At 48.0% G+C, this 13095-nt stretch overlaps 1 protein-coding gene across 3 annotated transcripts; it reads left to right on the plus strand.

Annotated features, from left to right (window-relative positions):
* Positions 1–221: 221 nt before the first annotated feature.
* Positions 222–4570, plus strand: LOC102970313 (putative MAGE domain-containing protein MAGEA13P). Of its 3 annotated transcripts, none has more exons than XM_042974346.1 (2): positions 222–352; positions 3011–4570. In XM_042974346.1, exon 2 carries the CDS (start codon positions 3077–3079, stop codon positions 4085–4087), a length of 1011 nt encoding a protein of 336 aa, XP_042830280.1. In that variant the 5' UTR covers positions 222–352; positions 3011–3076; the 3' UTR covers positions 4088–4570. The 3 variants fall into 3 exon arrangements, with proteins under 3 accessions (XP_042830280.1, XP_042830279.1, XP_042830281.1); XM_042974345.1 differs by lacking the exon at positions 222–352 and adding an exon at positions 482–577; XM_042974347.1 differs by lacking the exon at positions 222–352 and adding an exon at positions 604–786.
* The last annotated feature ends 8525 nt before the right edge of the window (positions 4571–13095 follow it).

The raw sequence follows: 13095 nt of genomic DNA on the forward strand, positions 1-13095 counted from the left end.
GATGTGTTGCGTCCTGCCTTTCGGAATCTGAGGGAAGCGAGGTTCCCTCTGAGCGGGCTGGACTCCCGTCAGAAGAGGGAGTTCAAGGTAAAGAACCAGGAGGAGGAGCCAGGGGTCCTCTCCCCAGACACAAACGGCCCTGAGTTCTTCCCTGCCCCCACAATCGTCCCTGGAAGGCCCCAGGCAGAGTTCCCGGAAGTGACGTACCTGACTTCCGCCTGAGGGCGGTCCGGGGGGCCGCGAGGCTGTCTTTATCACTTGGGGCGTGGATTCAGGTCGCCAGAGGGAGGAGTCCCGGGCGTGGGCTCAGCTCTGGCACCTGAGGGACGGGGCCGGCTCCAGCACCCGTCAGGTGAGGACTCAGAGGGAGGGCTGGCGGTAGCTTTCGCCGCGGAGCGGGTGCCCCGACGCCCCTCCCCCGCCCCCTGTGGTCTGCCCGGAAGGACCCCCGCGGGGTCCCGGATGTGGTTGATCCCAACGTCCATCTTGGGAGCCCGAGGGCCTCGCTTTCTCTGACGGGAAGCGGGCCCAGTTGGTCGGAGGGACGTGCCGCCGGCTGGGGGGGGGCCAGGTTAAGGTGAGGACCCAGAATGAGGGCTGAGGGGGAGCTCTCGCTCTCCACCCCCACCTCGCTCGTCGTCTGCCTTACAGGCCCCTGCGCAGGGCCCCAGACGGGCCGAATCCGGGCCTCCATTTTGAGAGCCTGAGGGGAAAAAAGGCTTTTGTCTGAGGGGCGTGAACTCAAGTCCTCAGAGGGAGGAGGCCCGGGCTCTGCCAGGCCTCAAGGTGAAGACCCTTATGGAGGGCCGAGGGGACCTCTTTCCGGATAAGGCGGGGGGGGGGGGGGGCACGCAGATACCCTTCCTGGTCGTCGGCCTTGGGTGGCCCGGAGCAGGGCGCTTGGGCCGAGGCGCCTCCCCCAACCCTCTGTACTTCCTTGTGGGTGGTTTCTGGGAGATGGGTTTCTGGGCCTGCGGGCCTCGTTCTCGGGTTCGCCAACGGGAGAGGGAGAGGCCCCGTCGAGAGTCGGTGGGGAGTCCTCGGGAAGGACTGTGGCTCTGCCCGGCCCCCCCCCCAACCCTAAGGAACCTCTCCAGAAGTTTCTTGTGACCCCTTCTGTCAGCCCCCGGGGACCCCGGAAGATAGCGTCAGGCGGAACCTCCTTCTGTTTCCGAACCGGGGGTCTCAGGGAGGTGAGAGCCTTGGTCAGAAGGACCCAATATCTGGTGATCGAAGAGAGGAGTTTCAGACCCTGCCAGGTACAAGGGTGAGGATCTTTAGGGCCGAGAGGATAGGGCGGGCCCCACAGAAACCTGTCTTGTCTTTCAGCCGTGAGGGGCCCCAGCCAGGGCTGTCAGATACAGATGCCCCGTCCGCCCTGCTCACCTCCTTGCCTAGTGTCTTTGGAAGATGGGGGCGTTTCCCTGAGGGCAACATTCTTAGGTCAACAAAATGTGGCTTCAGGCCCTCCCAGGAATAAAAAGGGATACCCTGAAGAGAGCTGGGGGTCACCCTCAAGCCAGAACACGGAGGGAATTGCGCGGAGACCCACACAACCCCAGGCCATCAGCCCTAGTATATACCAGGCAGGCCCGGGAGGCCGAAGCCCAGCTTCAGTCCCTTCTCGGTGGCATTAGGGAGGGGACAGCCTTGGTCTGAGAGGTGCAACCTCAAGTACAGGGGGAGGAGCCCCAGCCCTGCAGGAGTCAAGGTGAGGACTCTGATGTGGGACCGGAGGACCTTCAGCCATGGATACAGGGGCCTCCAGCCCTGTCCTGCTCCTGCCGTCAGCCCTGCGAGGCTCCAAGTAGAGCTGTAGGGCAGAAGCATCTTCCTGCAACCCCGTCACCCCCTCACTTATTTGGCCTCTCCAGGAGACAGAGCCTCGGGGTGAGGGATGCAGCCTCAGGTCTGCAGAAAGGAAGGAAAGCAGGCCCAACACGAATTGCTAATGGAAGGCTAAGGGTAATTTCCACTCCAGACAAAGAGGTCCCCACAGAAACCTGCCCCGCCCCTGGTAGCCCACGAGCATGTCAGTCTACCTAAGTCCCCCCTCGTTTCCAGCTGGCATGGCGGGGGGTGGATCTCAGGGACGTAGGGATCTTTGTCTGGAAAGGCCACTCAGGTCACCAGGGGTAGGCATCTCAGCTCCTGCTGGCCACTGAGTTAAGTATCAGGAGGGATGACGAAATCGAGCCACCATCCCAGAACATCCTGGGTCTTAACCCCTGCTGTCAGCCCTGGAAGATCTTGGGCAGGGATGGGTGGATGTGACACCTCTTCACTTGTCTCATTGGTCTCAAGGAAGTGAAGGCCTTGGTCTGACAGGACAGCCTCACACCAGCAGAGGGAGTCATGTCAGGCCATCGAGAGAGGAACCCCAGGCTCTCCCAGGAGTTAAAATGAGGACCCTGAATAAGGATTGGGGGCTCTCCCCACCTCTGGCCCTTGGAGAGATAAGTCCCCTTCTCCCCCCTGCTTCTGCCTAGGGAAACCCTGGTACACAGTGTCCAGAGGTAATGCACCCTCACTGCTACTTGAACTACCTGGTGGTCTCAAGGAGCTGGAGGCAGTTAGCAGAGGCATGAGTCTAAGGTTCTGCCAGGAGTTAATGTGAGGATGGAGGATGCGGTGGACCCCTACTCAAGAACAGATGGGGCCCGGCTGCCCCTGCCCCTGCCCCTGCCGTCAGACAAGATAGGACCCAGGGCATGGCGTCTGAATGTGGCACCCCGTTCGCTTCCTCCTCTCTTGTCTCACGGCGGTGAGGCCTTGGGTTAAGGAAGGTGACATCAGGTCAACAGAGGGAGGAGTCCCAGACCCTGGCAGGCATCAAGGTAAGGACAGATGACCCCCTGTTCCAGAAGAGAGATCCCCAGAGTCTGTCCAGCCCTTCTCCAATCAGGAAGACAGGAGATGCCTAGAGTACTAAGGAAGGGAAGACCTGCTATGATGGCCTTTGTCGGAGCTGACACACTTGAGTCCTTCACGCTGTTCCTCTCTCCCTCAGGCCAGTTGGTTGCCGTCACCCACCTGCTGCCCATACCTCTGCCTGCTGCCCCCGACACCGGTCATCATGTCTCACAGTGAGAGTCAGAGCCACGAGCTTGAAGTAGGCCTTAAGGCCCAAAGAGAGGCTCAGGGCCTGGTAGCTGCACAGGTTCCTGCAACTGAGAAGGAGACTGCCTCTTCTCCTCTCTCTCCTTTGATCCAGGGCGCCCCAGAGGCGGTGCCTGCTGCCGGAAACCCAGGTGTTCTCCAGCAGTCTGGGGAAGCCACTCTATCGAGCAAATCAAATGAGGGCTCCGGCCGCCCAAGACGGGATGCAGGCGCCTCCCAGGCTCCACCAGACCCGGCGATCTTGCCTGGCGATGTCCTAGACAAGATGGTAGGTAAATTGCTACAGTTTCTGAGTGGCAAGTATGTAGCAAAGAAGCCCATCACAAAGGCGGAAATGCTGAAGAGTATCAAAGAGCACAAGAACCACTTCCCCGTGATCTTCAAGAAAGCCTGTGAGTGCATGGAGGTTGTCTTTGGCCTCGAAGTGAAGGAAGTGGACCCCGTCAACCACTCCTACGTGCTTATCAAAACCCTAGACCTCACCTACAATGGGATGCTGAGTGACGACCAGGGCATGCCCAAGACCGGCCTCCTGATCCTTATCCTGGGTGTGATCTTTATGGAGGGCGACCATGCCCCTGAGGATAGGATCTGGAGGGTGCTGAGCGAGATCGGAGTGTATGCTGGGAGGAAGGATTTCATCTATGGGGAACCCAGGAAGCTCATCACCGAAGATTTAGTGCAGGAAAAGTACCTGGTATACCGGCAGGTGCCCCGCAGCGATCCTCCGCGGTACGAACTCCTGTGGGGCCCCAGGGCCCACGCTGAAACCAGCAAGATGAAAGTCCTGCAGTTTTTTTCCAAGGTCACTGGCACTGACCCCACTTCCTTCCCGTACTGGTATGGAGAAGCTTTGCGAGACGAGAGAGAGCGAGCCCGGGCCACAGTGGCCACCACCGATGGTACTACTGTCACAGCCAGTGAAAGTTCCAGTGTCCCGTCCAGCAGCTTCTCTCGCCCTGAGTGAAGCCTGAGGAAGATCCTCCACTCTGTGTTTGAAGAGGGCAGTCGAAGTTCTAAACAGTGGAGGACTGAATTGCAGATTTTATCTTTTTTTTTCTTTCCGTTTTGGTATTTTTCAAATGCTCTTGCTTCTAAAAGGTTAGCTTCATGGTCTAGGTTCATGGATGACCCTGGTCACATCTTTACTGCTGTTCATTAGGCTTAAGAATAAGAATTTTGCTCTTCTGGAAAACATATTGGGAAACTTTCGATCTTATTTTCTGATCTGGAAGAAGACAGCATGGCACAGATAGTGGAATTTCCTTAGAAATACGCAAGAGTCCGGCAATAAAATCGATGGGATGGAGAAATAGAGGGGGAAATGTACAAGATGGTCATGCTAGGATTCCTGAATCCCGTTTAGTCTGCTGGCTAGTAAAATTAAAGATCTGTACCTGGATTTGTTCGGCTAAAGTGTGCATGAGAAATTAAATCTTAATAAATGAAAGCCCTGGGTCACTGGCTCATTTATTCTTGCAAGTGTTTTACAAGTAAGAGAAAAGTCTAGAATAGAAAACTGCTCTTAGCAATCAATTCCTTGGGGATCATGGGTAAACCAGAGAGAAGTCTCCACCTGGGGCACGTATGGAAGACACACGGCACCCCTGTCCCCATGCCACTGAACGCAGTGCACAGATAAGTGTTCTGTATGCATTGTCTACAAGAGTTCCTGAGAATAGGGTGACAGTCCTTTGAAGTGGTGCGGGGGAGCTGGCGCTTTTTCCTTGGCCTGGGAAAGCCGAGGCCCCACGCCTTTGAAAGGGCATTTTAATTAGGTTATCTTGAGCGTGATGTGGTCACCTCTAAGCAAGGGCTAGACTTTCGGTGGGGGTGAAATGAGTGAAAATTGTGGTTTGGATGCAAGAGAAGCTGGGAAGGAGGAACAGTTAGTCCTTGACTCCAATTCTAGGAGCTATGAGTTGCGTTCTGTTGGGGAAGACTTCCCCATATCCAAATTAAATAATATATCCACTAACAGGGACATTTTAGTTCTATTTACAAAGCAGCATTTTGGGCTCACTTGGTGGTTTGCTCCCTGGAGCTGCTCATTCTCTGAGATGTCGTGGAAAACACACACACACACACACACACACACACACACACACAGTCAATCCCCGATGAGACCATGATAGAGTTTGGGGTCAAAATCATATAGAAATTACTGCTATTTGGGGCACCTGGGTGGGTCAGTTGGTCGAGCAACTGACTGCAGCTCAGGTCATGATCTCACGGCTCGTGAGTTCAAGCCCTGCATCGGGCTCTGTGCTGACAGCTCAGAGCCAGCTTCCGATCCTCTTGTCCCCCTCTCTCCCCCTCCCCCGCTTATGCTCTGTCAAAAATAAACATTAAAAAAAAAAAGAAGTCACAGCTATTAAAGATCCCATAAAAGCCAAGCACCGTGCCAATATATCATTCTAGCAGGTCCTACAAGACAGGACTCATCAAGCCCACTTCACAGGTAAAGAACCTAATGCTCACAGCACTTGGCAGTTTGCCCAAGGTCACATGTCTCCTACGTGACAGGGCTGGGACTAGATGCCTGGTCTGAATTCGTCTAAACCCAGGCTGTTCTCCCTCCTCCCAGCCCGAGGCTCACCTTTCTGTCTTCTGGCTCATTTCTTTCCAATGTCTTTCAGGCAACAAAGAGAAGGTCCCTGTGTCCAAAGTAGGCCCAAAGAAGGAAGGGGACAATGAGAATCAAACACTGTCTGTGGACTGTCCGGGCTTTATTTCCCTACCGTCTGGCCTGCCTGAGCCCCAGAGCTCCTGGGGAGGCGACTGCCCACGTGCTGGTGTGTGTCTCAATCCCGGCACTTTCCTGCGTGACCGCACCCTTCCCCTGATCTCCCTCTGTCTGCCTCCCTGTCCAGCTCTAGAATCCGGCCTGCTGACCGCTCATCACTTTTTCTTCCTTTGGAGACCTGTGCTCCCAATGAACAGCCCCAATCGCCTGTCTTCCCCCAGACTCTCTGCAGAAGGCTGTCCCGCTGGCTGGCCATCCCTCTTTCCGGAACCCTGATAGCAACAGCCCCTTAGCAGCAAAAGTGTACTTTGGAGGATGGTCAGATGCCTGAGCGCCCCTCCTGGCGTCTGCAACACACTTTCAAATGAGCTGGCAAGTAGAGTCTGATTTGCTCATAATCTACTGGTTCTTAGGCTATAACCCTGACGTTAGGGATGGTTCTTGAAACCACACTGATATTTGCAGGTAAGAGTCTAATAAGACATATTATTTGAAACAGGCCACTGATGACATCAGCAGATGAACAAGCTCACCTAGATGGTCAAACACCAAAACATCTCTCCTAGGTAGTGGATGAGGAAACACCACGGAAACCACCGTGTAAGCAAACAACTACAGGGGCTGAATTCCTAAAACCCCTGAGTCCTAGGAGGTGAACAGTGGTTTCTTTGGTGGACATGTTAGCTCTGGTTTAAAAAAACAAAAGTCGGGGTGCCCGGGTCGCTCAGTCACCGGAGCGTCTGACTCTTGATTTCGGCTCAGGTCACGATCCCACGTTCATAGGATCGAGCCCCACATCGGGCTCAGTGCTGAGTGTAGAGCCTACTTAGGATTCTCTTTCTCCCTCTGCCCCTGACCCCCACTCGCACTCACATTCATGTGCTCTCTCTCTAAAAAACAAAAACAAAAATAATAGGGGTGCTTGGGTGGCTCAGTTAAGTGTCCAAATTCGGCTCAGGTCACGATCTCACGGTTTGTGAGTTTGAGCCCCATGTCGGGCTCTGTGCTGACAGCTCGGAGCCTGGAGCCTGCTTCGGATTCTGTGTCTCCCTCTCTCTCTGTGTCACTCCCCCACTCGTGCTCGCTCTCAAAAATAAACATTTAAAAAATATTAAAAAATAAAAACACAAAAAGACAATAAATAACACAGAGGGCCTTCCCTGACGTTGTACCCATATTTTCACTGCAAAGGCAGAACCCTGTCAAGTACCCTAATGCCACACAAATTATGAGGGTTTCTACTCTAATGGGAACAGGAATTACTCCCAGCCCTGTGTGATTTCCAGAGTTCTCTTTCTGTACAGCAATCTCCTCTTAGTATCCTGTCCTGCCAATTTTAGCTACCCTGGCCTTCCTGGACTCCCGGCTCCATCTGAACTCAAGGGACTGTCCAGCCCCCCCCCCCCTTGCACACATGCATTATCCTCCTAGGCAAATAAACTAGGGTGCCCTAGAACTTACCTCCTTTGTTTTCCATCTTATAGAGGTCGCTGTCCTTCACGGCCCAGATGTCTAATAAACTGAAAATTGTTTCATAGTTTTCATTCGTATTTTTAGGTCTATCAGGTAGGAGTTGGGTTCCTGTTATTTCACCGTGGCTAGAAGTCCCATAGTCCAAATTTAAAATCTAAATTAGGCATGATTGATGCCCCCAAATTTCAATCTTATTCAAATTAAAAATCAGGACTCAGGGGCTGTGAGACACATTTATGTTAACAGACATACTAACCTACAGCTGGGAGAATAACAACAAAATACTCACAGGTTATTCTCTGCTAGCAGAAGTATTAAGCGATCCCTTTATTTTCTTATGTATGGTTTCAAAAACTTCCAACACTTACGAAACACATGAATTACCTTTATAATTACAAATATAAATATTTTCGGGACGCCTGGGTGGCTCAGTCGGTTGAGCATCTGACTTCAGCTCAGGTCATGAGCTCATGGTTTGTGAGTTCGAGCCCCGCGTCAGGCTCTGTGCTGACATCTCAGAGCCTGGAGCCTGCTTCCGATTCCGTGTCTCCCTCTCTGTCCTCCGGCCCCTCCCCTCCTCGTGCACTGTCTGTCTGTCTCTCTCTCTCAAAATAAACATTACAAAAAATACAAATACAAATATTTTAAAATGTGACCTTGACTCCTGAAAATAAATGCACACATTCTCTGGACGATTTGTTCACAACAGTGATCAACCTCTTGCCGGATTGCACCCACCTCCGGCATGCCCCTGCTTGTCCGACTAGAAAGAAAACAATGCAATCCATTTCATTAGCTGTGTGTAGCCCAGCGACTTTCCTCATGCTTTCAAAGACAACGCTACACAGGTAAGAATCGGTCTTCTTTTTGAAGCCCTCTCTCCAGAAAAAGTATTCACATATTTTAAATGAGGGAATTATATTTACATCTAAATCATATTCTCCGTGATTTGATTGAATCCAATATTTACAGGAGGCATAGCATACAGACAATTCTAGGAGAAGGAGTTACAATGATCACATTCATTACTAGGAGGGTTGTTTATGCCTCTTGTCAAAGCTCATAATAAATAAATCACGCTATTTTACAAATAGATTCTTCAGTCATTACCGCAATACTTCCAGTCGGGCCTGAAATGCACTTTTATTTTCCTGATTGATGCAACATTTTCACAAGAATGTTTATCCTTCCTTCCTAGACCAGCGCACCACCATCACCAGCTTCTTAACACACAGTATCTTTTACAAAGTAAATACCATGTGAAAAGTGCTGGGTCATCATTTTGATACCATTCGCTTTGATACATGTTACATGCTTTGTTTTTAGCTCCCACAGGCTCACATTCTGCACTCAACAATTCTGCCATTTTAATGATTTCATCCACACCCTACCCGAACGAAGCCATTAATGGTCATCCGTGCCATTCCATATTATTTGTGTACCCTAGGATTTTACTGGATTACCTGTTCTCCTACTTTAGAACAACTACACAGCCGCTCTCCTCAAGCGAGCATTTTCTCTTTATTTTTTCGATCATGGCACTCCTTCTGAAACCTATCAGAATCCCAGAGTTTTACCCAGTGATTTGGATCCAAAGGTGTTCGTATAGATTTTAACTTGTAAAATCCGCCCGTGTTGTTTACTTCTTTGCAATGGAACCATCTCATAATACTTTTGTGGGTTTTTTTTTCCCCCTTTTAGAATATAGGTTCTTGTTAAGTGTCCGACTTCGGGTCAGGTCATGATCTCACAGTGCATGGGTTCAAGCCCCGCCTCGGGCTCTGTGCTGACAGCTCAGAGCCTGGAGCCTGCTTCGGATTCCGTGTCTCCCTCTCTGTCTGCCTCTCTCCCACTCGCCCTCCGTGTCTCTTTCTCTCCCAAAAATAAACAAACATTAAAAAAAATTTTTTTTAAAAAGAATATAGGTTCACCTTCTCTAAAGAAAGATGCAAGTGAATTAATTACCAGTATCTGTCAATACCACTTTTGTCCCAACACCATGTAATACTGTAGCATTTCCCCCCTGCAAAATTAAAACTGGGCCTTATTTTCCCACATTAACTTGTTGCCTTTATATGCATTTGCCGTAAATCCAAATAATTTGATGACTATAGCCCAACAATTACAAATGACTAATATGTCATTTATGATTCTAAGTGTCCTATCATTTTTGCCCTTTTTGCAAACTGCTGTAAATCTTTTTCTCTATGTGCTCAGAGTCATATACTTTAAGCTAGGTCTACAATAGACGGAATATTTGTGTCTTCCCCAAGTTCATGTGTTTGGAGGTGGGGCCTTTGGGAAGTATTTAGTTCACAAAGGTGGAGCCCTTGTGAATGGGGCTGTACCCTCTTAAGAGGCCGGAGAACCAGTTAGCTCTCTTTCTGTTGCGTTAGGATACCAAGAAGTCGGCAGTCAAGAACTTGGAGGAGAGCTCTCACCAGAACCCAGCCATGCCGGCGTCATCTCACAATTCCAGCCTTCATAACTGTGAGAAATAAAATTCTGTTGTTGATAAGCCACCCAGTTTATGGCTATATGTTATGGGAGCCTAACATATCTAAGCTAAGACAATGTCCAAAGCTTTTGGTTTATAACAGTCTTTAAAAAAGAAAAATCTTAGCTATTTCAGCTTCTCTGACCTTTAAAAAAAAAAGTTTTTGTTTCATTGATAATTATTTATCATTTTCTAATTTCAATTTCATTGATTTCTGCCTTTATATATATTGTTACTCTTCTTCTATTTGCATTAGATTTAATTTACTTTTTCTTTTTATAGTTTAAGGTGGCAGCTGACATTATTAAACTGAGTCCGATCTTCCTTTCTAATATAAGCATTTAATGACATAAATTTCCCACTTAGCACTGCTTTAGTGAAGTGCCATAAATTCCGATCTGTATTTAGGTTTTCATTCAGTTCAAAATATTTTCTAATTTCCTTCAGTTTTCCCTTTGAAGCACAGGTTAGCAAAAATGTATTATTTCATTTCCAAATATCTAGGGATCCTGCCGACAAAAATAAATAAATAAACAAACAAATAAATAAATAAATAAATATTGAGGCCTTAAACGCCAGAGTGAGGATTCTGTACCTAATGTGTTGAGCAATGGGGAGCCACTGATGGTTTTTGAGAAGTATGCGGACATGATCAGAGTTATGTTTGATAAAAAAACATTTTTGAGGGGTGCAATGGATGGGAGGCAAGAAGTAGGGAGGTAGCTAGGAGTCAGCTACTCATTCTACCCAACTATGCCAGAGGATGCACTTACAACTATTAAATTTCTGTTTCTGAAAGACCGGGTCTCTACATAGTCAGGTCACTTTGAATTTAAATCCCATTTTAAATGTACCAGCAAATTCACTAGTTAGTATCATCTGCAAACCTAATTAGCACACACTTTAACTATCTACATGAACAACTGGCCTCCCCATTATCACAGCTAAGCCAGTGAAATTGCTCAAACTGGGGTAAAATCGTTGTCAGTGGAGTAGATACTTACATTTAACATATGCATTTCAAACTATAAGTAATCGCTACTTAGCTACTTAGAACCTAAAACATCATTGTCATGAGACATAATTAGTATGAAATCAGCATCTTATAAATCTCTGCCTAATTATTCTGAATCATATACCTGAAAGCCTGGCCGCTATATATTTTCACAAGCTATCCATGCTGTTTTAAATCAAAACATTTCTTTCATCAAATCTCTTGGAGCTTACAACTACCACGGAAATAGAACAATCATCACCAACACGTGTGACTTAAAAAGTAAGCAAGACTAGTGCTGAGCTGGCCTCATAAAACAACATTACATCTAGTCAGCAAAGATTCTGCAGTTTTAAAGGCTTTTGTTACATTTTCAATACAGCTAAGCATGACGACATCCATATCACACAGGCAGGAAGTTGGAATGTTCTTTTGAATATCTATATAAGGAAATAGGGATAATCCCATCACGAATGGGCGAAAGGCAAAGCGTTTGAAGCCATGCTCTGCACTTAAAAGAACCTGGGAGGGCTTAGGGGGTGCCTGGGTGGCTCAGTTGGTTAAGCATCCGACTCTCAATTTTGGCTCAGGCCATGATCTCAAGGTTTGTGAGTTTGAGCCCTGCATCAGGCTGCTTGAGATTCCCTCTCTCCCTCTCTCTCTGCCCCTCCCCTGTTCTCTCTCAAAATAAAAAAATAAACTTGAAAAAAATGTAATGAAAAAAAAATGGAAGGATCTGGTAGGGCTTTCACTTTTCCCTTACCCGGCCCGTCACGGACAGTAAGCATAAGAGAGACTCTTGAATCATGAACTGGATATACAACACTCATCCTGAAGTTACCTAGCAGCTTTCAAAGAATACTCCAAAACTTTGTCAAGGACACCCTTTCTGCCATTCCCATCAATGCTGCTTTTATTCAGAGTGTGGCTCTTAAGGTTTCAGGGTACGGATCTCCTTCAGAATTTGATGAAAGTAAGGGAGATGGAAACTCTTGCCAAGAAAATGCTCTCATTTGTGCATAAAACTCCTGATTTTGCCTGCAATTTCAGAGATTGATAGATTCCTCCCTGTTGTGAGTTGAATTGTGGAAGTCCTGATGCCCAATACCTGTGAATGTGACCCTCTTTGGAAAGAGGGCCTTTCTAGATGTACTCAAGACATTAGGGGTGGGCCAGAACCCAGTATGATTGGCGCCCTTACAGAAAGAGGGAAAACAATGTGAAGACACAGACACACAGGGAGAACGCCATATGAAGACGAAGACAGATTGGAGCGATGTCCCCATAACCCAAGGGACACCAAAGATCGTAAGCTGTCACCAGAAGCCAGAATATAGGCATGGAACAGATTCCCCCTCAGAACACACGGAAGGAACCAACAATGCTGACATCTTGATTTCAGACTTCCGGCCCCCAGAATCGTGAAACAGTAAATTTCTGTTGTTTCCTGCCACGCAGTTTGTTTCTGCAGTCCTAGCAAACTAATACCCTCTCAAGTCCCATCTGTTATTAAAAATATTTTGCAGCAAGCTATGAAAGCCAGGATCCTTCCGTTTTCAGGTACTTGTTCAGCAGCCAGACCCAAGGTACCTTGAGGAGAGTATAAAGCAAATTTTGCTGCAACCTCTATGTCTAAGACTACAAAATACTGTACCTTTGAAGAACTAGTTTAATGAACTACTACAGAGTGTGCTTTGAAAACAGGATAGGCTGGTAGCAGAAATTTCACTGCAGCATTCAGATTCTCCATCTGACTAATCTTTGCTTACTCACTGATGAATGTGTTTACCTGTCCTCCCTACGAGCATAGAGTTGAATATCAAATTTGCAGCTGACTCACTTTTTAATGGATATTCAAACGCACTCTTTTTCCAGGGCTAAGTAAAAAATGTATTTTTAGTGAAAGAAAATGCAGGCAACGGGCAAATAAATTTGTACCGACTAAAGTGTTAGCGTGAGTTCCTTCTCAGGTTGTTAGCTGGGATTTATAGCACTCTCCCATGCCGACACATCTTCGAAATATGGAAAACATAGGAGTTTAAAGATGTGCAGGCACAGACATAGAAAATCAAACAATATGAGCCACTGCATCGTATTGTTTTGAGGTCAAAGATGCTGTTAAAAATTCATGCGATAGGATAGGTTTCACAAGGTTAAAAAGTTTAATTGTCGCCATTAAATTTATTTTAATTTTTTAATCTCTAGGGGAAAACATACTGTCCTCTCAGCTTTGAGTTTGGAGCTCTGTTTTAAGACGGGCTTTCT

Source organism: Panthera tigris, chromosome X (assembly GCF_018350195.1).
Source record: "Panthera tigris isolate Pti1 chromosome X, P.tigris_Pti1_mat1.1, whole genome shotgun sequence".
NCBI lineage: Eukaryota > Metazoa > Chordata > Mammalia > Carnivora > Felidae > Panthera > Panthera tigris.

What these genes read in the sequence shown, in the direction of transcription:
- LOC102970313 (XM_042974346.1), top strand. Translation starts at nt 3,077, where the DNA reads ATGTCTCACAGTGAGAGTCAGAGCCACGAGCTTGAAGTAGGCCTTAAG.